The 21,744-nt window shown below is 44.6% G+C and overlaps 1 protein-coding gene and 1 long non-coding RNA gene across 5 annotated transcripts in view; one reads left to right on the top strand and one right to left on the bottom strand.

The window, feature by feature from the left end:
* Window positions 1-8,624, top strand: part of AFG1L (AFG1 like ATPase) — a 65,028-nt gene extending 56,404 nt beyond the window's left edge. For all 4 annotated transcript variants that reach the window (XM_021389701.1, XM_021389698.1, XM_021389700.1 and 1 more), the window contains 3 exons: window positions 1,785-1,925; window positions 3,112-3,225; window positions 3,930-8,624. In XM_021389701.1, the coding sequence (XP_021245376.1) occupies window positions 1,785-1,925; window positions 3,112-3,225; window positions 3,930-4,064 (390 nt within the window). In that variant the 3' untranslated portion in view covers window positions 4,065-8,624. The remainder of the gene's footprint in view (window positions 1-1,784; window positions 1,926-3,111; window positions 3,226-3,929) is intronic.
* LOC110395390 lies at window positions 8,291-20,863 on the bottom strand. The gene is made up of 5 exons (XR_002436369.1): window positions 20,662-20,863; window positions 16,704-16,924; window positions 15,218-15,334; window positions 14,013-14,302; window positions 8,291-10,779 (listed from the first exon to the last, which is right to left on the bottom strand). It is a non-coding gene; the product is annotated as an uncharacterized LOC110395390 (long non-coding RNA).

The following is a 21,744-nucleotide window of genomic DNA, read 5'->3' as shown; positions in this document are numbered from 1 at the left end:
GCCGTGGAGTTTCAAACTGCCTGCTTCTTGTGCTGCTGAAGTAGATTGAATTCTTGTTTGGCTGTGATAAAGAAGCCTATTGTCACCATCTATTAACAATGTTTTTATGGCGTTAGAAAGAAGCAAAAGTAGTATAATGTCTTCCTTTCTTCACATGCTGTGTTATGCTTTGACTGTTTGCCTTATTTTCTTTTGCACTGGATACGATTGTTTTCCAGCTAGCCATGACCTTTATCCAGTGGTGAGATGCTAAGTGGGCTGGCTCTGCAGTGTTTGTCCACCAGTTCCTTTGACTTTCTTGAGCATTTTTACACCATAATAATGGGGAGCTGAAACTGGAGAGAAAATAAACAGTATGTCTAACCTTCGGTAGAGGATATAGTATGTACTGCTCTTTAACTCTGCTAAAAATACTTGAAAGTTTTTGTAGTAATTCTTTCCCACAGATGTCGCAAGGAAGTTGCATGGTTGTGAATAGGAAAGCAGGTGATTCACCAAACTGCACGTGGGGGAGCTGGCTTAGAGTCAGGGTCTTTACTCCCTGCCTGTGAGTTGGCTGGTGAGAAGCTGTCCTTGTTCCTGTCTGTCACCAGGAGAATTTCTGGAATGCTGCCAAGGCTTCGCTGTCTTCGGCCTGTGTGTTGGCAGTTTCTTTAGGGTTTCCATTCTCAAAATAAAACCCAAAGTCCCGTTCATGGATAGTCATTAATAATTGCCCATAATTTCTTGAGGAAAGATTCTAGTGAAGCAGCTATGCTTGGCCTACAGTACATTTGTTTAGAAATTGGTTAGGTACAATATTTCTGGTTTCCTGTTTTTAAGATATTAGCAATATTGCTGTGCTTTATGACCATATGTCCTGTTGGGACGGTGCATTTCGTGAGGAAGGGAGTTGTAACGTTGTGCAGAATGTTGCTGATCTTCCTCTGTGGAGTGGTTGCATCAGTATACTCAAGTACTCACACAAGTAAAACTAGTGAGACGGATATCAGGTGTATGATGCTTTTTTCCTGAATACAACTTAAAAGCTCGAGATAAAATACTGCCTGCAGTACTAATAGGGTAGATCTCATAGAAAAAAAAATGACCTTCCATGTAATGAAAGTCATTTTAAATGAATATATTTGTATGTGTATTGAATGAGGTACCACTTCTTGTCCGTATCTTCTGTTGATGGTTTAGATACACAAATAGAAACAAAAGTTCTTATTAAAGCTTTTTATTTCATCGTTACGAGTGAAACTGTGAACAAAAGAACTGCTACAAGTTGTCTCTTTGTCTGTTTCCTGTTGCTTTTGGGACTTAAAACAGAAGATTTTTTTTGGTCTGAGTTATTAATAGGCAAACCACATGTGGCTGTACTTATGATTTAGTAACTAGCTCATGCTTTCAGAAGTCTTGCTGCTGGATGGCATCCTATTCATTGTTCAAACTATTTATGCTTTAGGTTGATGCTGTCGCTTAACTATTTTTATTCTCCTCTTCTATGTGTTCCTGTTTACAGTTTGTGTTTCATTTCTGTTTGAAGTTGTCAAGGCATGAGGTGGTCAGGGTACAGAAGAGCCAGATTTTTAACAAACTCTGTTTGAGTAAAGCCATCAATATGAGTTAGCACACATTTACCTGTGTGTGTAAGGGCAAACCGAACTATTCCTGAAGCAACAAAAATAAGAACGTGACGGGGACTTTTCACCCTTTCTTCTGTAAGCATAGTAGTTCAGAGTACGGTGTTTATGGATCTTTCTCTCACGGGTTTCCATTTCCTGTGGTTTGTTTTGTTTCAGCCTCTTGGGGCCAGTGACTATTTGGAAATATCAAAGCATTTTGACACAGTCTTTGTTCGCGACATCCCACCTCTTACCATGGCAAAAAGGACTCAAGCTCGGCGTTTCATTACTCTGATTGATACCTTTTACGAGCATAAGGTGAGAACCAAGTAGGAGAGAGCCCCCACACCTGCCTGTTACCTTCAGCCAATTAAATATTCACGCTCTGGAAAACATAAGCAGCAAAGGCTTCGAGGAAACATCCTTCTGGTTTCACAAAATGTCCCATTGTGAATAAGGCAAACGAGTATTTTTTGTATGTCTGTGAGTATTAAGCATGACCACGTTTTAATAAGGAAAGATAATGTTGGAGCTAACCTGGCAGTACGTGGTTTCAGGCTGTGTGGGCACCAGTCAGGAATCCTTCCTGCACTGGGCACTAAGGAGTTAATAGCGTTGTTGCATTATTAATTTTAAAGGAAACAATCGCTTTGGGCTTTACATTAGGTTGTGGAGCTGCTAATGAAATAGTAATGATAAATACAGCACTTCACTTAGATTTACAGAGGTTTCAATCATGGAAGCAAAATCAGCACTATTAAAGCAACCAAAAAAGAGAAGTTCACGTTTTAGATTTTTTTTTTTTAAAGTACTGAAAGAAAGGATTTTACGTGTAATGTTTGATTATATATGCATACACTTAAATATTTATGCAATCAGGAAACGTAAATTGAGATTTTTTTCAAGTCTGTCCTGGCAAGATGATGAGAGAGGCCCTGACCCAGCAAGGCGCTGATCTAAGCATGCTCACAGTTGCATCGGCAGCCGGGTTCCTGGCGCTCGCTGGCTGCCTGTGCGTGGTGTGCAGGCCGGACCGCAGTGCTGGGACCGCAACACTGCAGTCAGCCTGTGTCCCACTGCACTTGTGTCCCACTCCTCCCAGCAGACACAGAGCAGCCTTTGTCATGTTATCAGCAAACAGTGTACATCTGAGTGTTTTAGGTGCGAGAGGAGTGGCACGGCTCAGCCTTCTGGGAGATCTCGAGTGCTGGCATTCTTCGGGTAGAAATATGTGGGCAGTGCACTAAGTGTTTAATAGCACGGTTGTTCTGTTCTCTGAGTAAAAGTTACTGTTTGAGGTGCTATTAAGGCAAAGATCCCGTGAGGTTAATATTCCAAATGAAGAAGTAAGGTTAATCTATCAGCAGTGTTAACGAGAGAAAGGAGAAGCACCTGGAAGAAGAGCCCACAAGATCTTACTTGAGGTTTGCTTCTCATAAAAGATGCACGTTATCCCTTTTCCACGCAGCACGGGTGCTGAATGTTGTTGCCTGGCTCCTTTCAGGTGCGCGTTATCTGCTCTGCAGCGACTCCTCTCCAAAGCTTGTTCCTGGTGGAAGCCGGCAGCGGTGAGCTGGAGGACAGCAGAGTGTTGATGGATGATTTGGACTTGAGCCAGGTACATGATACTAACATCCTCTGCCTTTTGTAACAAAATTGGTTGTGGTCTCGTAATTACAGCAGCAGTTTTAGGAAGAGGAATCAAGTAAACGTTTAACCAGTGATTTGCTGTTTTTTCTGCAGTGTATCTGTCGCTCTCATAATTGCATGTTATGTGACTTATTCACAGTCAAAGAAAATATCACAATATATAGAACCATACTGCGTAAGTTTGAGGGTCGTTTTGATTGTTAATCATAATATGTGTTCAATGATGTGTGAAAATAAGTTTAGCTCCAACATTTAAAATCCAGAAATTACAGATCATCTCTTCTACCTCCTCCTGGGCTGCACAAGTCTGCCCCACGCATCTTCACAGGCAGTTCTCTGTGTTCTCTGCTCATTCTGTTTTTCCTTTTCCTTTGAGTCATTGTTAATGATTTTTAAACAGTTTGTCTAAATCAGCATACAGCTAGTCAACAGGGAAGTGGAAGTAGATGGCTGGTGTGTTAGCATCCAAATTATTACTTTGCTGTGCTCTTTCAGAGGATTGCTTAGCTGAAATCGGTGGTTTTGTTCAGTTTTAGGAGGTTAATTTCGTTTTCTCTTGGTGCTGTGCTGCTTTTTTTGTTGTCCAAGGCTGTAAAGCACTCAGCACAAAGAGTGAGGTAGTATGGCTCTGTTTCTTACTTACTGCGGTACTGTTTTTGTGTACTAACACAGGATTCTGCCAAAGATCTCTCCATGTTCACGGGAGAAGAGGAAATCTTTGCATTTCAGCGTACTATCTCACGGCTCACAGAAATGCAGACTGAACAATACTGGAAAGATGGGGACAGAAACAAAGAACAGTTGTAATTAAAAGTTGAATAAAAGCACCAGAAAGTTTGCAAAGAAGTAAAACTACAGAATTAAAAGGCCTTTTAGCACAACTGAAATAACAATGGCACTTTATCTTCTGGACTTTATCATCTTTCATCATATGGTTTCCATGCTTAGGACATGAAGATTTATTCTTCTGTACCCTCAGCGTGTGGGCATGTGAAATTTTATCTTCATTTTATTTTCTGTGAAATATAATCTGATGTTGAGGAAGTGTGCCTGGCTTAGAATTGTTCTGCAGAATTAGTCTAGAGATAAAGTCTCTGGGCTCCACGGGATTCACGGTGGGTCGGGAATGGTGTTACGTGAAGAGGGCACTTTGTGGTTTGTGGTCCCCTGTTGCACAGTTGGCACAAAAGAGAGATGGAAGGCTTTCCTAACGGGGCTCCTGATGTTCTGTATCTCTCTGCTAGAATCCTATAGCTCTACAATGTATTCTGCTTTGGTTTTTTTCCCCTCTGTTTTCTGTGTGTAACCATCTGCTGACTTTCAGACTCCAAGAGTTTCATGTAATCAGCCCGCTGATCAGTTTGGGTAATAGAAAATGAACAGTTTGATCTCAGAGTGGCCTGAGGAGGAGCTAGAGTGTACTGGAAATCTCAGAGGAGTGAATCCAAGTGATCACATAAGGTAGAAGAACTTACAGGGCAGCGTATGCTGTAACTTGTGAGGGCACCTTAATACTTCCCCTATATTTTCCAGTTCTTGCAAGCTGGGTGTGCTTCTTTCACACTAGTAAAGTATTTCTACCCTGAACTTTAATCTCTGCAGCACCTTCCATCACTAGTGGCACATCTGCTGAGCTGGGGGTGGCAGTGCAGTGCTACTGAGGCAATTCCATCATTTTGCAATACAAGTGTGTTCTATAAAACAAGAGGGGGCATTAGGTGATGCACCCACCCTCACGTTTGCTGGAAGCTTTCTTTCAGTTCAAAATGCCATTATTTGTTTTGTTATTCTTGGTTTTAGTAATTTAAGAACTGAAACAAAATGTGGTACTGCTTGGCTTGCTTCTACTCTGTTTTTATAAAAATTAATTTTACAAGCATATTTAAAAACTCTAAATAGAAATATTGATCATCATGCAGATGAGCATAAAAGATTGCTCCCATTTCTTAAGCAGGAGATCTGCAACACACTGTCTACAAATCTGAGGGATTTTCTTGGATGTTGCAGTATGACGTTAGCTTGTCCTTTATGTATTACCAAAACCATTCTTCTTTCTACCTTTATGACACCTGTTTGAACCCTAACCCTCATCACAATTACAGCAAGATTTTAAAAGGGACTTTTTGGTAGGGGGAAGTGGAGAGGTCCTGTGCACTTGGAGTTGTTACGGCAGTACAGATGCTTTGGGAATCACGTGCTCAAGTCTGGATTCCTGTTCTGACCGCTTCTTTGGCCTGGGAATTACTGGTACAGGCTATGCCTGTTCTCCAAAGGATTTGTAGAGCCTATGCTTATAGTTTACAATTGATGCCACTGTGTTATTCCCACAGAGTGGCTACAGCTGAGAATTTTAATGTATATTTATGAAAAATTATATTTACTTAGGAATTGCTGAAGACTGGATGTATGCTTTCAGAGATTTTTTTTACGTTTTTCAATGCAGAGACTGCTGAGATTCGTGCACATTTGTGTCTGTGTGTATACACAGACACATAGATGTATACTTCATTTATAAATACCTAAATGTAGATAAAGCTAATATATATAATTTAAGTGTGTGGTCATATATTTGTACATAGCAGTCTCTGCTCACCAGCCTGGCCTAAGCTAACAGCTGTCCTGAAGTTTCAGCTTAGACTTGACTTTCCTTTTGTTCTAATTGCATGAAATAGTCCTGGCCTTGTTCAAGCCAGAATTTATTGTGGGGAAAATTGAGGCCATGCTCGATACCATAAAGCATCCTGGAGCTAGATTTTTTTAGCATAATTTAAAAAACAGTGTGCATGTTTAGCTCATATGTCGTCCTCTATCTGTGGTAGAGAGGAAATGCAGGATCTTGCAGAAATACAGGTAAGATGTCTGGGGCATGTGAGAGAGGAGCTCTGGCAGGCTGTGTTCCCACAGAACTTAGGCTGTGGAAGCAGAGTGCCTTCTCCCAGTCTTTGTGGGCCAACCTCATTAAGCCAGGGCCTCTCGGAAGCCGCAGGGCTGATGTGCTTGTGCTCCAGCAGGCACAGCTTTACCTGATGGTATTTGAGGCTTTCCTGCATTGTGTGCTCTGATCCCAAACTTGAATTCTCCAAATTTTCTGGAATCATAGAATTATTAAGGTTGGAAAAGACCACTAAGATAATCTAGTCCAGCTGTCAACCCAACACCACCATGCCCCTAAGCCATGTCCCTCAGTGCCACATCTACCCTTTTCTTGAAGTCTTCAGAATTTTCTGGAAGCACAGCCCCTAAATGCAGCAGGCCTGCAGAATCACTGAAAGCCTCCTGGGATGCAGGTGAGCTCTGCTGAACCATGGGAGGGAAGCCAAGTTCCCAAAAGCTTCCAGAGCCAGTGCTGCTCCCAAAGCACATTCCTCAATAAAGCCAGAGTGCAGTCTCGACTTGGCCAGCTAGGAAGCCTTCTGCTGGGATTCTTTGGTAGGTGCTGCCAGCAATCAGGCAGAGGAAACGGAATATTTCAGAAGCATTTGGGGGCTGAAAGGGGCTGAAAACAGGAAAAGCTGCTATAATCTGTGCGGCATTTGTGGTTGCACGGAGAGCGTGGATTGCTACGTTGAGGTCAGGACCACGAGGAGAAATTGCTGGGACCAATCTGTCTGCCAGCCTGGATGCCAGAGCAGAGATCACTGCAGTACCCACAGAAGAAGCGTACTTAACAGGTATCCATTTCCTTAAAGAAAGTAAAGCCCTATACACTTCTTGTACGGTGCCACTTACCATTGTGTGGCATGCATAACATCTCTTTCTAACGGAAGCTTGGAGTGGGAGGGACCTGAGGCCAAATAGCTTCCAGGCAGTTGAGCCCTGACTGAGATGTGTCCCTGAGGCGTGAATTAACCAAAACATTAAGATGTTTTAGTTGCCAAAATGCAAACAATGAAATGCCTGTGAATAAATTGCACATGTCCCATAATGGCCTTGACATTGCTGGATTTCTACTATCCCAACTTCCAGAACGGGCTTCTTGGTCATTTCTTACCTTGCAAACTCATGTCACCTCAGATCAGCACCATGTTTTTGTTTAACTTTTAGGTTATTCAGTGAGCATTATTGTAACTTTTTTGAAACATTTATAGCAACTTTATTGGTGCAGTATGATATTTTGCTGTCATGGAAAGTAAAATCCATATGATTATGGACTACACGAAGTGCTTCGTGTTGGTGTGTAAAGGCCGTGTGTCCTGGCTGAGAATCTCTTGGCCAATGTGTTCCAAATACCTGACTGACAAAGGAATCGTAGAACCTCCAAAGTTGGAAAAGATAATCTATTTCCTGATGTCCAGCAATTCAAATTACAGTCTCTGTGGGTGCTGTTACTTTGTCCATGTAGACAACCTCTCTTTAAAGCTTTATTTGCCTTTCACATTCTTGTGCAGTAGCTTTTTTTTTAAAAAAAAAACAAATAACACAATTCTGTCGTTCTAAGCTACTGATCTTCATTGTTTGCCTTTGCACACATTGAGGGAACAATTGCAGTATTGTGGGCATAGTGAGACAGCCTACCCGAGCTCTTTGTAGGAACTGGAGGTACACTTCTTACTGGTGTTATTTTGATCTACAAAGGAAAACCCCGAGTGGCTTTTTGTGAGTGAATGTGATCATAGTGACACTACAGCTGGGTAGATGTCACCTGTTTTGCAGCAGTTTAACCATGAATAAAATGACCAGGTTTCAACCAGTGCTCAGCACGACCACCAGGCACCTGCCAAGGAGGAAGAAGAGTGTTTCCACCAAGACCTGTCCCAGAGGATGCCGATCCAGGAGGCTGCTTTCTGCACCTGTCTGGATCCAAACTACCCCCTGCCTCAGTTTCCTTGTTGATAAAATGGGAATGTAGTTGTCTTATTCACTAGCACTGGAGTGCTGCTGGGCTTAGTTCATAATTGTTTGGATATACTGAGGCTGTAGGATGAAAGTGCGTAAATAGTGGAAAATAAATAAAATCAGCTACTCCATGAGGAGTTTGGTATTTGGATTACAGAATGAATGCCTTCAACTAAACATCGTGTGCCTCTTTGCAGAGTAATTTTTTTTTTTTTTTTTTGTACAACATAACTATTTTAAAGAAAAAAGAAGAGTGATGTGATTAAAACCCTAAGCAATTCAGGTTGTTTTTCTTCCACCTGTAAGGACAGGTTGTCTTTACATTTCATTACAACATTAGCTCCTGTACTTGTGAACTACAGCAGCTTTGTAAATTTTGTTGGGATTTTCATTTTAATGGATACTGAGAATTTTTTACAATATATAATTTTGAGACTAATATATAAATGAGCCCTGTTAAATCCTTCTGTTATTTGAAAATAAGTGATGTTGTAATACAGAAAAAAGTAATAAATCCAGATTTTATAAGCATTTCCCTTATTGTTCCCACTATTTTTTGGTACGTGTTCTGAACAGATTCAGGCTTGTCCTCCTCTGTTACTGCTGCCGGCAGCCTGGCCCTGGCGGGCTCTCGTTTCTGTCTTAGAAACCCTTTTTTCCACATCTCTCTCTTCTCCAGCAGCCTGAGGGTTGGGTGCTCCATCTCAGCGCGAACCACAATTAAAATGCTCTTTCTTCTGCTAGTATGGGGTTGACATATTGCTTAAGAGCTGCTTTCACTATCAGCCAATTAGTTCTGTGGTTGGTGATGGGCTTTGCACAGCTTGGAACATGTGATGAAGAAGGAAGAGCATAAGCCCGATGTGTCTGTTGACATAGGTTGGGAAACATTCTTCATCTTGAAATCACGGCTTGTGCAAAACGGTTGATCTCTACTTTTTAAACTAGTAAAATGGATTTGCAAAGCATCCTGCTTGGGTGAACACTGGGGCCAGCTCAGAGCAAAACTGCTCTGCTGCGGTTCTGCTCTGAGCCAGACTGGCGATCCTGTACTGGCCAGGCTGCAAAGCAGAACATTTCAATTGAGAAGTGGTCATGGCTTCCTCTTGCACCTCCCTGTCTGCACGCACACTTCAGCACAGGAGGAGCTGGCAGGACTCTGCCAGTATCCAGTGATGAACATCATCTGGAAGCTTCTCCATAGCACATTAGAGATTCACCAAGGCGCGCGAAGCTGGAGGCTGCATCCTCCCCGTGTTTCGTCTCCTGTAACATCACATCCTTCTGGAGGTTCTGCTGTGAAGCACAGCACTGCTCCTCTCAGTGCAGGCAGTGAAGCAGCAGAACAGCGGGAGCATCCATGGCCCTGCAAAGTGGGAGATGTTTCTGACCCTTTGGCTACAGCAGCGCCTGTGTTTTCCCTCCTGTTTGCTAAGAAGCAGGACTTGCGGTGGCAGCTCGTCGTGTGAGAGCAGAGGGAGGACAGAGCAGATGGGGGATGCGGGCCACTCACTCCCTCTCCAGCCTTCTGCATTCTCCTCATATTTGTAAAACAACTTTTGTTTCAAATTGAATTGAATTCTAAGAGCGTCATTAAAACACAGAAATGCTTCTCACTGACCTATTACTCTGCATTCATGTTGGTAAAATTTTGGATGGGTTTCTATAGTTCTCCCGCCAGTTCTTTGTCAGGGTGAAGGGTTTAGTTGGCTCCGTTAATCCACTCTCTAGCTGAAATTGTTCATTTAAATCGTTATAAAAATCCACTCTTTTCCAATGCGAATCCTATATTCCTGGATTCGAGTACCGCTGCCAGTGCAAAGATTTCAAATTCTTTCAGTGCAATCACACTGTGTTAGTCCAAAGCCAAATTACAAACACTTATCCGCAATTCCCCTTACTCAGCTTTACGCTAATTTTTCCAGTGGGCAACAATAGCCATAAAAGTGTAGGAAAAGATTATTAGAAGAGCTTAGGAAATGGTCGATCAGTTCCTTCAGAAGCTACGGTATAAATCTGGCACATCCTCTCGGTGCAGAAAGCAAGCGCTTCAGTTCTGTTGCTTAATATATTTTTAGTGCACGGTTCTTGAACGTCACGGTAATTAAGAGAGATCACAGCCGCCGGAAGATGAAGCACGCAACAAAAGATCAAGTGATTGTTTAAGCTAAAGTTAAATGAACCAAGGAAAGTAAGCTCGCTGACACGAAGAGAAAGCTCCCTTTGTATCCTCTGTTCTTTGACAATTAGTAAAGCCAAACGCACTTGTGTAACTCGTTTGTTCTACCTCCAGTGATGGATGACGTTCAGGTCACACGATGACGTGTCGGCGGGTTGTTTCTTTCCTGCCGCCTTGTTAAGAACATCGCTCACGTAAGGCCTGTCCTGGAGCAGAGGGAGCAAGCGCCCGGTCCAGGTCCTGCTGGCCGATATTCAGGCACTGCACACAGCTAACACCGTCATTCGGGGTGCGGGGGGACAAGGCTTGTTACAGACACGGGCTGAAGACCGCTCTCCTCCAGTTGTGTATCTCACGAAAAGTGAAATTTCAGAGCCCAACGGAGAGAGGAGTGACTACTGTCCAGCAAAATTACAATCTGAATGGTTCACCATTTTCAGTGCTTCACTACGACAGCAGTGATTGCTATAGAAACTTCTGAGAGTGAGACAGAGAGGTTTTCCAGCGCTGCAAATAGCAAATGGAGAAGGTTAGACTGGGTGCAAAGCCCATTCAGTGAGGCAGCTGCCAGCTGAGCTTCTTTGCCAAGTAAATTGTAGGAAATGCTGATTAGAATGTCCCCTGAACGCACCAGGCAAATTAAATTTCAGTCAGAGCCGCCTGGCTGCTTTGGGTGGGAGATGGTTCCAGCACACAGTGCACCTGCGCTCGCTCGGCCCTTGCTCATGGCACGCAGCGCTGTGCGGCCCTGAGGGTGCAGGTGAGAAGTGTCTGGGGAAAAACAACAGCCAGCTGTGTAGCCAGGTGCCCAACCGGGACACTGGGCAGTGCCTTGGCCCAGCTTTGCCGCCTCTCCCCAGGCACAAAGCTGCCACATTCGCCTCCCTGTGCTTGGTGCAGCACTGCTGAGGGATGGCACCCCCTTTTTGTTCCAGCTCTCCCTGATTCCTGTGGACATAAAGATGGGCACGTTGCCTGCCAGCCCCTTCCCCTCCTAAAAACCCTGCATCAGACCCTTAAGCTGTTCCCTCAAGGCAGAGCGACTGACTGAACCTGAGGACAGGACTGAACTGGGGGACAGGGCCAAGCCTGCATGAGTGCTCGGGGCTCCCCACCCGCCACCTCTCCATAAGCTCAGGCAAACCCCTGAGCTTTCCCCCATGGGCTGTCAGTCTGTATGCATCCAGCTGCACCTACAGCTCTAGCAATGTCTCTCCTTCTGAGCTGCTCCCACCTCCTTTCTGCACCCTGAGCCTCTCATCTGTGCTGGTTTGATGTTTTCATGTTCACCACCAGCCTCGGAAAAACAGCCTGGCACTCTTTTGGCAGGGGCTGGCGGGGCCTTTTCCAGGAACTTGCTCCCCACTGATCTCCTGAAGGCCTGATGGTGTCACCAGGCTTATTGCTGCCATCATTCCTTTCCTCCTTTCTCCTGTCTCTCCTCAGCCTCCTTCAGTTTAACTCCCAGCAGTCAGCCAGGAGAGCACCAGGCAGGTACACTGAGACTCACACAGTACTCTTCTGCCTCACAAGTTGCATGTGCCAGCTCAGGCAGCACAGCCTTCAGCCCTGCAGCCCTCATGACAGCTGCTTTTCCAGTCACGCTTGGCTTCCACATGGAACAACGGGATCTCTATCTTTCTATCTTGCAGTTTCCAAATACACTGGTTCTTCACAGACTGCTTGCACTGAAGTACAAACAATTATGTGGCATGTATTAACAGGAACAGTGAGATTTGCCCCGCAGAGTACAGGTGAAAAATGCAGCAAGTCATAGCTCATCAAATCCATAAACTGTTGACTGTAGATAATTTCTGCAGAAACAAATGCTGCACTATTGGTATTAAGTGCTGCAACTTGAGTACTGTTTTTAGTTTTGGGCCTCTCAAAACAAGAAAGGCATTGAGGCACTGGAGCATGTCCAGAGAGGGGCAGTGAAGCTGGTGAGGGGTCTGGAGCACAAGTCTTATGAGGAGCAGCTGAGGGAGATGGGTTTGTTCAGTCTGGAGAAGGGGAGGCTCAGGGGAGACCTTATCACTCCCAGCAACTCCCTGAAAGGAGGTTGTGGTGAGATGGAGGTTGGCATCTTCTCCCAGATAACAGGGAGAGGATGAGAGGGAATGGCCTCAAGTTGCGACAGGGGAGGTTCAGGTCGGATATTACAAAAAGCTCAGAAAGAGTGGTGAGGTGTTGGAACAGGCTGCCCAGGGGGGTGGTGTTCAAGAAATGTGTGGATGTGGCACTGACTGACATGGTTAGTGGGCATGGTGGGGATGGGCTGACAGACTAGGTGAGCTTAGAAGTCTTTTCCAGCCTTAATGATTCTACACTTTTATATTTCTAAGCATAACCAGCACTTTGATCTGACTCTGATTCTATTCAGTTACAATTTCAAAATACACAGTTCTTTAAATAACAGACAGCCATCCTCCTCTGCTATCTGAGCATCTGAAGGCTGTGCTTGCTCTCCTTAAGCCAGTGTCTGTCATTGCCTACTTAGGCTTTTTATAAGCATTGATTATTTGTTTTACTAATGGCTGTGACATAGCATGTATATACGCACACACACGCATATATATGTACTCGAGGACCTATTAATGGGTTTTGCAGTCCTTGTGGACTGTAACTGCTCCAGCAGCCATGAGTTAAGGCTTGGTTAATGGACTCTAATCTGTAAATTCTTAAACAATTTAGGAAATTAGTTATTGACATAATGGAGAAATTATCTGAGTGTATCACAGCAACCCATACTTGAGGACAGCTCCATCTGCTAAGGTTGACCCCAATAATTAACAGCCTTACCCAGTGCCCCAGAGGTGCTTTATAAGGCACAAGGCTGAAGGTTAAATAGCTCCTGTGCATCAGATGTGCTCATTACACTAGTATGTCTGTAATCGCCTTCCTGAAGCCACAGCAGCTTGCTCATTGATTGCTTTCATTTTACCCTCCATCCGTAGCAGATCATTACACAGCTTTGCCTTGTCCTTGCTCGATTGCCTTCTGCCTCTCAGCCCGAGTCCCAGTGTGCCAGGCAGGACCTGCCTGCACGCAGCCACCCCTTGGCATGTCCATGCCCCCAACACAGTTGTATGGTGCCGCTGAGCTGAAGCTATTACAGCTGCTAATGCCATGCTCCTGCCTATGTCCCAAGTGATGCAAAAGCCTCAGCCCTTGGGTCTAAGCTTTCCCGTGTACTAGGCTACCTCACTGGAGTAAAACGCAGGTTCCTGTGCAAGAGCTGGCTGCAGCGCCTCCTGTCTTGTAAACACAACGATGACTGAGCTCATGTGCCTTGCATATCACAGTTCAAGCAGATGCTTAAAACCAGAGCTTGCAGCAGAGCTTCCCAGTTCTTGGCTGCAAAACAGACACGAGCTCCCCTCTTCCCATCGCCTTTGCTCCCCAGCACTTCTCACGCTCATACAAGGGGGATGCATGAAGATGTCCTCAGCTACGGCTCTTCGGAAGGTTTTTACGATTTCACGAGAGCTGAGACACTCCCGATTCCCTGAAGGGAGAAGCCAGACAGCAAGTCGGGAATTGGATCTACCTCTCTATTGGCTTTGGTACAGTTACAATCAGTAGCAATAGATAAGGTCACTGCTGTATTTAAGGTGACGTTAGGCACCTTAACTTAGGCAAAACTGTTCCAAAACTTGGGCAAAAACGTAGAATCCGGGCTACAACAGGATAAGCAGTAAATGGGAACAGAAAGCGAGTCCCTAACCCTGTACAAGTACCTTTGCGCTACGGAGTCCGCCGGTTGGAGGCCGGACGCCTCATACGCCATCATCTAGCTCCACCATGCGTCGGGATCTCTCCTCTTCCCATGCCAACTCGCAAGCAACAGCAACGTTCTCTCTCAAATGTTGTGTTTCAATGACACCAAGCAGGCAGGTTCACATGAATCGCACCTTTTTTTTCTGAGGCTCAGTAGCTCTTCTTACTGCAACGCATTCCCTAAGTAATAAAAAGCTGCACGAGCACGTGGCACAGCGCCGGGAGCTGGGAGAGCTCGGCGGGCGTCTGCCTGCAAGGAGAAGGAGGACCACGAGATGGCAGCGTTGCACCACGGCACGGGGCATCCACCGGCTGAGGGCTGGGAACCGCCCGGAGAGCGGGGAGGGACTCCCTGCTGCCACCGCGCTGCTGGGCGAGGTGACCCGGCAGCCTCTGGGCTGGTCACAGCTGCCACTGTTAAAGACTTTCACTACCCCCCCCCAACACAGATTGCATAAAATTAAGAAGTGGATAAAGGACGCTGGTGGCTTTCAGCTTGCTGTCACACAGAGAACAAAGTGAAATAAATATACAATCCTTCTCTGGACAGAGATTCTTTTTGGAAAGTGCTGAGAAAAATGTAAGCTCCAAAGCCCTATGCTCCTGGCACAGAGTAAAACGGCTGGCTCCTCTGCAGTGCCCTGTGGCAGCAGATCCTGCTTCTGTTGCAGCCTCCAAGGCTTGGCTTGGCAATTTGCCCCGATCAGAGAGGGACATGGTGCAGGTGGAATCCCAGCCTCAAACAGCACGGCAAGGCTGCATAGAGGCTGGTAGGAAAGAGGTAAATAAGCAACTGCAGCTCTTAAAGAGAGAGACCTGTGTCTGCCTAGAGTTGTACATAGAATCATGGAATTATAGAATCATTAAGACGTCTAAGATCAACTCACCCAGCCATTGGTGGGATGCCCTGCAGGGGTGTTTTGCAGCACTGAAGCCCACAGTTGGCTGCAGGCAGAAACAATGAGTGCAGTCACAGCAGGGGTTTAATGGCAGCCTGTATCCACTGTTGGATGGGATACAAGCAGGTGATCACAAAAAAAGGGAGGAAGAGGAGGCACACAGGGTGACAGGGAGGCTGTTGCATAGGGCAGCATACGGCAGGTGAGCAGCAGAGCCTTGTGTAGGATAAAGATGACATGACAGAGGAATTGGTTTTAATACATACCCAGTCAATTATCATTCAGCTTTGTGAGCACTTGAGGCTGATCCAATGCGCCCAAAGCACAAAGGTAGGACTTTGTCCACCTGTGCTGTTGGGCATCTGGAATAGAGGATCTAGAACCTGTATAGGGAGTAAGAAGGAAGCGTTAGTGATGGGTTTGGTTACATGTGCAGAGTAAGTGATGTGCGCCATGATCACACATAAGAGGCCAATTCAACTATTCAGACTCATCTTGGTAGTTTCACTTTGGAGCCCACACTGCAAAGGCAACAGTAAGAGTGAGGGGATGAGTGAACAGAGTTCTTCAAGCAATGAAGCAGATGCAGACCAGGTCTAGAGAGTGTGGAAGAAAAGCATTGTCGGAAAAAGCAGAGCACATACTGTGCATACTGATGCAGGGAAAATGACCACAAAAACTGCCAGGTGTTGCTACCTTTGCATAACAACATTAACAGGCTTGCAGATCCCTGTGTCGTAATCAGCCTCTGCTGAGAAGAACAGCCTGGGAGGGAAGCCAGGGCTGGATTTGAAGTAGAGGGACGTGGAGAAGGTGACAAGAAAAGCACTGGGCCCAGCACTGATGATTGGTGATCATGGTGACCATTCCTCTGCCTGGGGAGCCAAACTCATGAGGTCCTTCATTCCCCACAGCCCCCTGGCTTCCCTGAAGGACTGGCCCGTCCCTGGCTGGCCCGCACCTCCAAGCTGTTCTCTCTGGTGACTGAACTCATTGGTGCTGGGAGGCTTTCTCCACACTGGGGCTCAGAAGCTCTTTGGAGAGGGTCATTGTTGCTGCTGCATGTGGAGACATGTGGCAAGTGGTGGTGACTAGTGCCATCCCTGGGTGGGATTTTATTTAAGTCAAGGATACTCAGTGCATACACAAGTAGCCTGGAGACAAAGGGAGAATTATCCAATTTCAGGTGCAGCTGTGATGACAAGATATTCTGTATCTCAGTGAGGAAATCTCCTTAGAGTAATGTATTCTTCCTCTGTGGGGATCCTGACACTGTTCTCAAAAAATCACAACACCTGGAACAGATCTGGAGCTGATACAACCTCATTTCTTCCCTAGTAGCATGAGCCAGTGCCTTTCTAGCTGGGAGAATCCTGAAACTCTGCTGCTCTGAGATCCAGAGCATTCTTAGTATTCGTGTTACAGTAGAATCCCCTTAAAGAAAACCCCATGACTATGCCTCTACAAGAAGAGATGGTTCTTGCTTGTGCTTGCTGTGATAAGAGCTTCTGGTAGGTCCCCAGTCCTGTTCTGCCACCCCTTCATCATCAGTCTCTCAACTCCTCCCACATGGCTCAGCTTGCAACAATCCTGTCCACTGCCCGTATTCCAAGAATGAACAACAGGTTGCACTCTCCCCAGAACAAGTGCAAAGAAGGTACAAAAGGAGACAGGTCAATCTCCGCTCAACATTTCATATATTCTCATTGTTTTTTTTTTTAATGGTCACAGTTCTTGTCTGCTGCAGCTTACCTGTGCGAATCCCTTTTCCAGGCTCATCGTCTCTGCTGGGTGGTTCAAGAAGGTCCTTGTGCAGTCAGGTTCTGCTCTTTTGATGCACCTAACTCTCTATACATAGTGTGCAACCACCCCACATGACATTCAGTGAACCAGTCATTTGAATCTCCACTTTGTGGCATATTTAAGTAAGTTTTTGGCTGTTTCTTAATCCTGACGCTCTAACAATGCTAAACCTAGGAGGAAAAACAGCACAGACAAACATATTATTCATTGATCTTCTGTGGCTTGCCTAGTCAAACTACTGCACTTTGAAAGGCTGCACATAAGAAGAGACTTTTACTGTAGCAAACCAACTAACTTTGATGGAACAGACTTTTCTGGAAAATTAAGTGGATTGCCAGAGTAACCAAATCACAAAAGCACTCAGAATAGGTAGGTCTTTTTCAGCTTAGAGGTGAGATCTCAGCCAGCTGGGCAAAGCTACCATCCTTCCATTACACACTACTATGCATATGACTGAATCCCGTGATCAACAAGCCAAAATAAAGTAGAGTAAAAGGGCTAGCCACTTATTTCACTTACATGTAACAGCAGGATGTACTTGTTTTTAAACAGATGAACCAAGAAAAACATGGAGAGAGGACAGTAAACTTAATCTGAGCCAGAGAGCAGAGGTGGATAATCTTTGTATGGCTAGTGATTAAGAAAATGGAGCCAAGCTATGGAGTAAAGTCAAAAGCAACATCTCCCCTGAGCTTTGAAGAAGTTTTATTTTTATGGGTTCAGTTCAGCCTAAAACATGGGTCATTTGACCCCAGTATTCCCCTAAAGGTTGGGAGTATTCTGGATCAGTTTTTGCCTTGCTGCTGCTTTCAGCTGGAGCCTTTGCAGATAAGATCAGCCATTGCAGGACTCCACATAGTGCCTGACTAAGCCATTGTCATCCCTCAAGCCATAGCCTGACTCTTCCCATGTCCTCTGTCCTTTCCCAGGTTGGAGCTCTTTGCTCATGCAGATGCTCCTGCTACTTTCCTGAGGCATCTGACGTTTTGACAGCTGCATGGAATACTACTTGCATTTCCTCAATAAATAAATAAATAAATAAATAAAAAAAATAAAATAATTTCTTACCCTAATTTCTTATCTTAAAATCTTTCCGCGCTAAAATAAACTCAGAGCTCTCACTTAATATTTAGAGATCTTAATTCAAATCACTTCTGTACTTCTTATTTTCCATGTTTCAAACATGGACTCCACACACCAGGCTAACAGCTCGTGGGTACTGATGATGACTGGATCACTCCCCATCCTTCCATTTGCCTCATTTCAGCTCTGACTTTGTACAAAATTTCCCTCTGGCACAGGGAAAAGCCAGCAGACTTTTCTGAGGGCTCGAGAGAACAGCAAATTCTTACATCATCCCGAGCAGATGGGGAGAAAGTGGGAGAGCACTGGGACCCTGGAAAAGGCAACAGAGAATGAGAAAATCTTGCTTTTCACAACCAACTGGTTTTCCAGGAAAGAAGTCTCATTTTTAAAATTAGATTAGAGCACTTTCCTAGATACAGATTGCAGGAGGAGTTATTTTGCAAAGACACCTTAGAGCATCAATTGCTACAGTAACTATAAATTTATACTACTGAATGAAGGGCACTATATCAGAAATTTCTCTTATCTAAACAGCACGTAGCCATCCCATGTGAAATCTGTGCAACAGAAGGTTCACTTTGTTACATTTATCCTTGAATGAGTTAAAAGAAGCCTCCAAGAGGTACTGCACCAGAAACTACTGATGCTGTATGGAACCTGGTGGCAAAGGAAATAAAAGGAAATGGGTGCTAAGGGAAGTAGGAGGTATGGCAGTCAGGTGACCATGAAGCTCAAGAAGATGAAGTAAGAACAAACAAAAAAGGAAACTACTTTTCCAAGCTATTGTATGAGCAGCTGGGCTTCACAGCTTTTTACTCACACTCCAGTAAGGTGAAAGACACTGACACCAATCAGTACAGAGGGCTGGCAGTGGACTGGAGAAAAGGTAATGTTGAAATTAGTGTTGAAAATATATTAATGAAGACGTGAGAAGGTGAAGGGTACAGTCCTCATAGACACAGAGGGTACATTAGTGTGCCAGTGACAGGGCTGTCATTTTGATTCTTCCCTTCTGCTCTCTGCTAAGTGCTATTTTTCTCAGTCTCTTAGAGGTTAAGGACAGATGGGAACCATTAGATCTCTGTGGATCCTCTGGGAACTGTTAGTCAGACCTCTTGTATATCACAGCCCTTCAAACCTCACCTGCTTACCTTGACTACAGTGTCATTCATGCTTTTAAATGCAGTTAGAGCACATCCATGAGAAACATGCCTGTCTTGGCTTGGGCACATCCGTAAAATGTGCCAACTGCCCTGACAGCTTGTTACAGTGATTAATCACCTTCATTCTAATAAATTTGCTCTCAGTTTTTCATGTGAATTTATCTGGTTTCAGCTTCCTGATACATATTCCCATAATTTACTAGATTAAAGAGCCTTTCAGTACCTGATATATTTCTCCCAGTGAAGTTCCTTAGCCATCATAATCAATTCCCTGCTCAGTCTTTTTTTGAGAAGCTAGAGTGAGTGAGTGCTGCAAGTCTCTAATTGCAAAGCATTTTCTTCAGGCTCTGAATCATTTTGTGTGGCTCTAATGTTCCACTGCCAATTTTTCAACATCAATTTAAAAACACGAGCCATCCCAGTGCTGGTCTTGCTAATATAGTATGTGCTCATACCCAGTTGCTTCTCCCTTAGGACTCTTAAAACCTATTCAAAATCTCATGCAGATGCAAGTGATCTTCCTTCTGCCTAGCATTTGGAGCAATTGAAAAGCAGCCATCAGTTACCCTTGCTGATGCTGCCATCTCAGCAGGTACAGAGAAAGTATGACAAGGCTGTCTCCCTGCTTGTTCACTGAGATGTGATTTGATATGGAAAACCGATGCTGTCGCTACATAGGGTACCACCCTGAGCACACATCACCTGAGGCACACCAAGCCCACATCAGCTGGAGCAAACAATCTAACTGGCACAGAGCAGCCATGTTCAGCCCAGTGAACCTTCTTACCCTTCAAAGCACGAGTGGCTGCGTCCATACTTTTGCATCCTTTTCCTAACACAAGGATGGTCTGAGGGCTCACAATGGCTCCAGAGTGTTATCAGGCCTCTCACTGCAGCCTCATGCATCTCAGCACGAGAAAAGTCTAAGAAAGAAGTTGGTGGAAAATCCTTACATTTAAAGGACAGCTGACAGGGAGAGGAGGCATTTTGCAACACCATACCACTGCCTCAGAAGTAGAAGGTTGTGAAGCAAGGGCTTCTCTTGCAAAACTGTCATTGACTGAAAAAGCTCAGAGGGGAGGACTTTTGTCTGAGATCGCATATCATCATCACGCAGTAGAGACTGAAGCCAGAGGGCATGCCGGGCTAGCAGTCTCACGGGGCTGGTACTCTAACCCAGGGCATCACCAGGCCAGCCATCCTGCATCAGATATTTGCTCAGCACCAGTACCTCAGCAGAGCTGGCCTGTCACGCTGTCATTAATCTCAAAGGATCACTTACCAGAGCCAAAACAGCAGCAGCCTGGTCATCTAACTCCAACAAAGCCCATGACATTCCACATTCATTATCGATAGCTGAGCAGTTCAATACCCAGGCTGTGTCTAAATGCTGCTTTTTCTACATTTATTTGCGGGGTTCTCAGATCATGAAGTTGAGAGAAGAGTGGCTTGGGGAAAAGATAATCCCCTCCACATCTCTACAGAAGGGAACAAAAATACTTGATGGCAAACATTTTATAAAACAGATTTTGACTAAAACAACAGAAACTTTTTCTGCAGTTTTCCCCTTCATATTCTGTCAGCGGCAGAAAATGCTGAATCACAAACCTGGAGTTTAAAAAGAAAAGTACTTCATAAGCAGAAGAAACGTGTCTTACACCATTTCATGCTTCCTGCTCTGTTCTCTGGTACCATGTTCCTCATTTTCAGGGCGTTGTGAAGGTCAGTTTCACAGAACAAATCCTGACATCGAGCATAGGAAATATGCTGCCTCATCACTTCGGGATCTCTTCTCACGTGGTGAGTTCCAAGTTCCATTCCTGCAAGTAGAACAGTTCCCAACACCACTGTCACAGAGAAAAAACAGCAAGGTATTTTTATTTCCCATTGCCACCAGGGTCTCAATTCACAAGCTGGGGGTTTCTTTAGCAGTGTAACACTAGTGCCATCTATGGGCAAACAGCAATGCTACCATCCATACTGAACACAGTAAGGTAAGAGTATACACCCGCACAGAGAACTACCCTCTGGAAAATTCGAAAGAACTTTCAAGAAGATGAGTTATTTGAAATGACTACTATCAATTATCAAATGTTTAAAGAATGATGAACAAGCTTTGGTGCTACAGGAAAGTTGCAGATTAAGCAGACTACTTGCTTAATAAATTCAACTCTTCTAATCATGTAAGAGTTAAAGTTTGATGGAATAACCAGCGAGTTACTCTGTTGGTTATAAATTGCAAATACATACTGACAAAATAGTTTGATTGAAGTTTTAAAGTGACTCAAACTCTTTTTAGGTTACTTCTGCCTTTGGGAAAGTATCTGGCTTTTTTCAGTACTTTGTGAAATTCGCTTTCATGTGTAAAGATTTTTGTCCATATCTGTAAGACAAGTAAAACAAGAGTGAAGCTCCCACTCACCAGAAGACTCTGCAGATGACATTTATAAGAAAGCACAACAATACAAGATGGAAAATGCATTTTCTGTTAAATTATAACTTGCCAACCAGTTACACTGCTCCCAAGTCCATGATCAAGACAAAGAGATCTCCCGTGCCTGCAGAGTGCTGCACCTGCTGGCAGGAACCACACATGGCCAACTCATCAGGTTCAACCCCTTGGTGTCAGTCCCTACAGAACTAGAGGAAAGATAATGCCCAGGCCCTGAAACCAAAGGCTTCCCCACAGCTTGCAGCTCAGCAACTCAGCAGCAAGCACGTGGCTGAGGCTTCACCTCTTG

The sequence above is a fragment of the Numida meleagris genome, chromosome 3 (assembly GCF_002078875.1).
Source record: "Numida meleagris isolate 19003 breed g44 Domestic line chromosome 3, NumMel1.0, whole genome shotgun sequence".
Lineage (NCBI taxonomy): Eukaryota > Metazoa > Chordata > Aves > Galliformes > Numididae > Numida > Numida meleagris.
The sequence above is the reverse complement of the archived record's forward strand: the minus strand, read 5'-3'. Positions and strand labels throughout refer to the sequence as shown.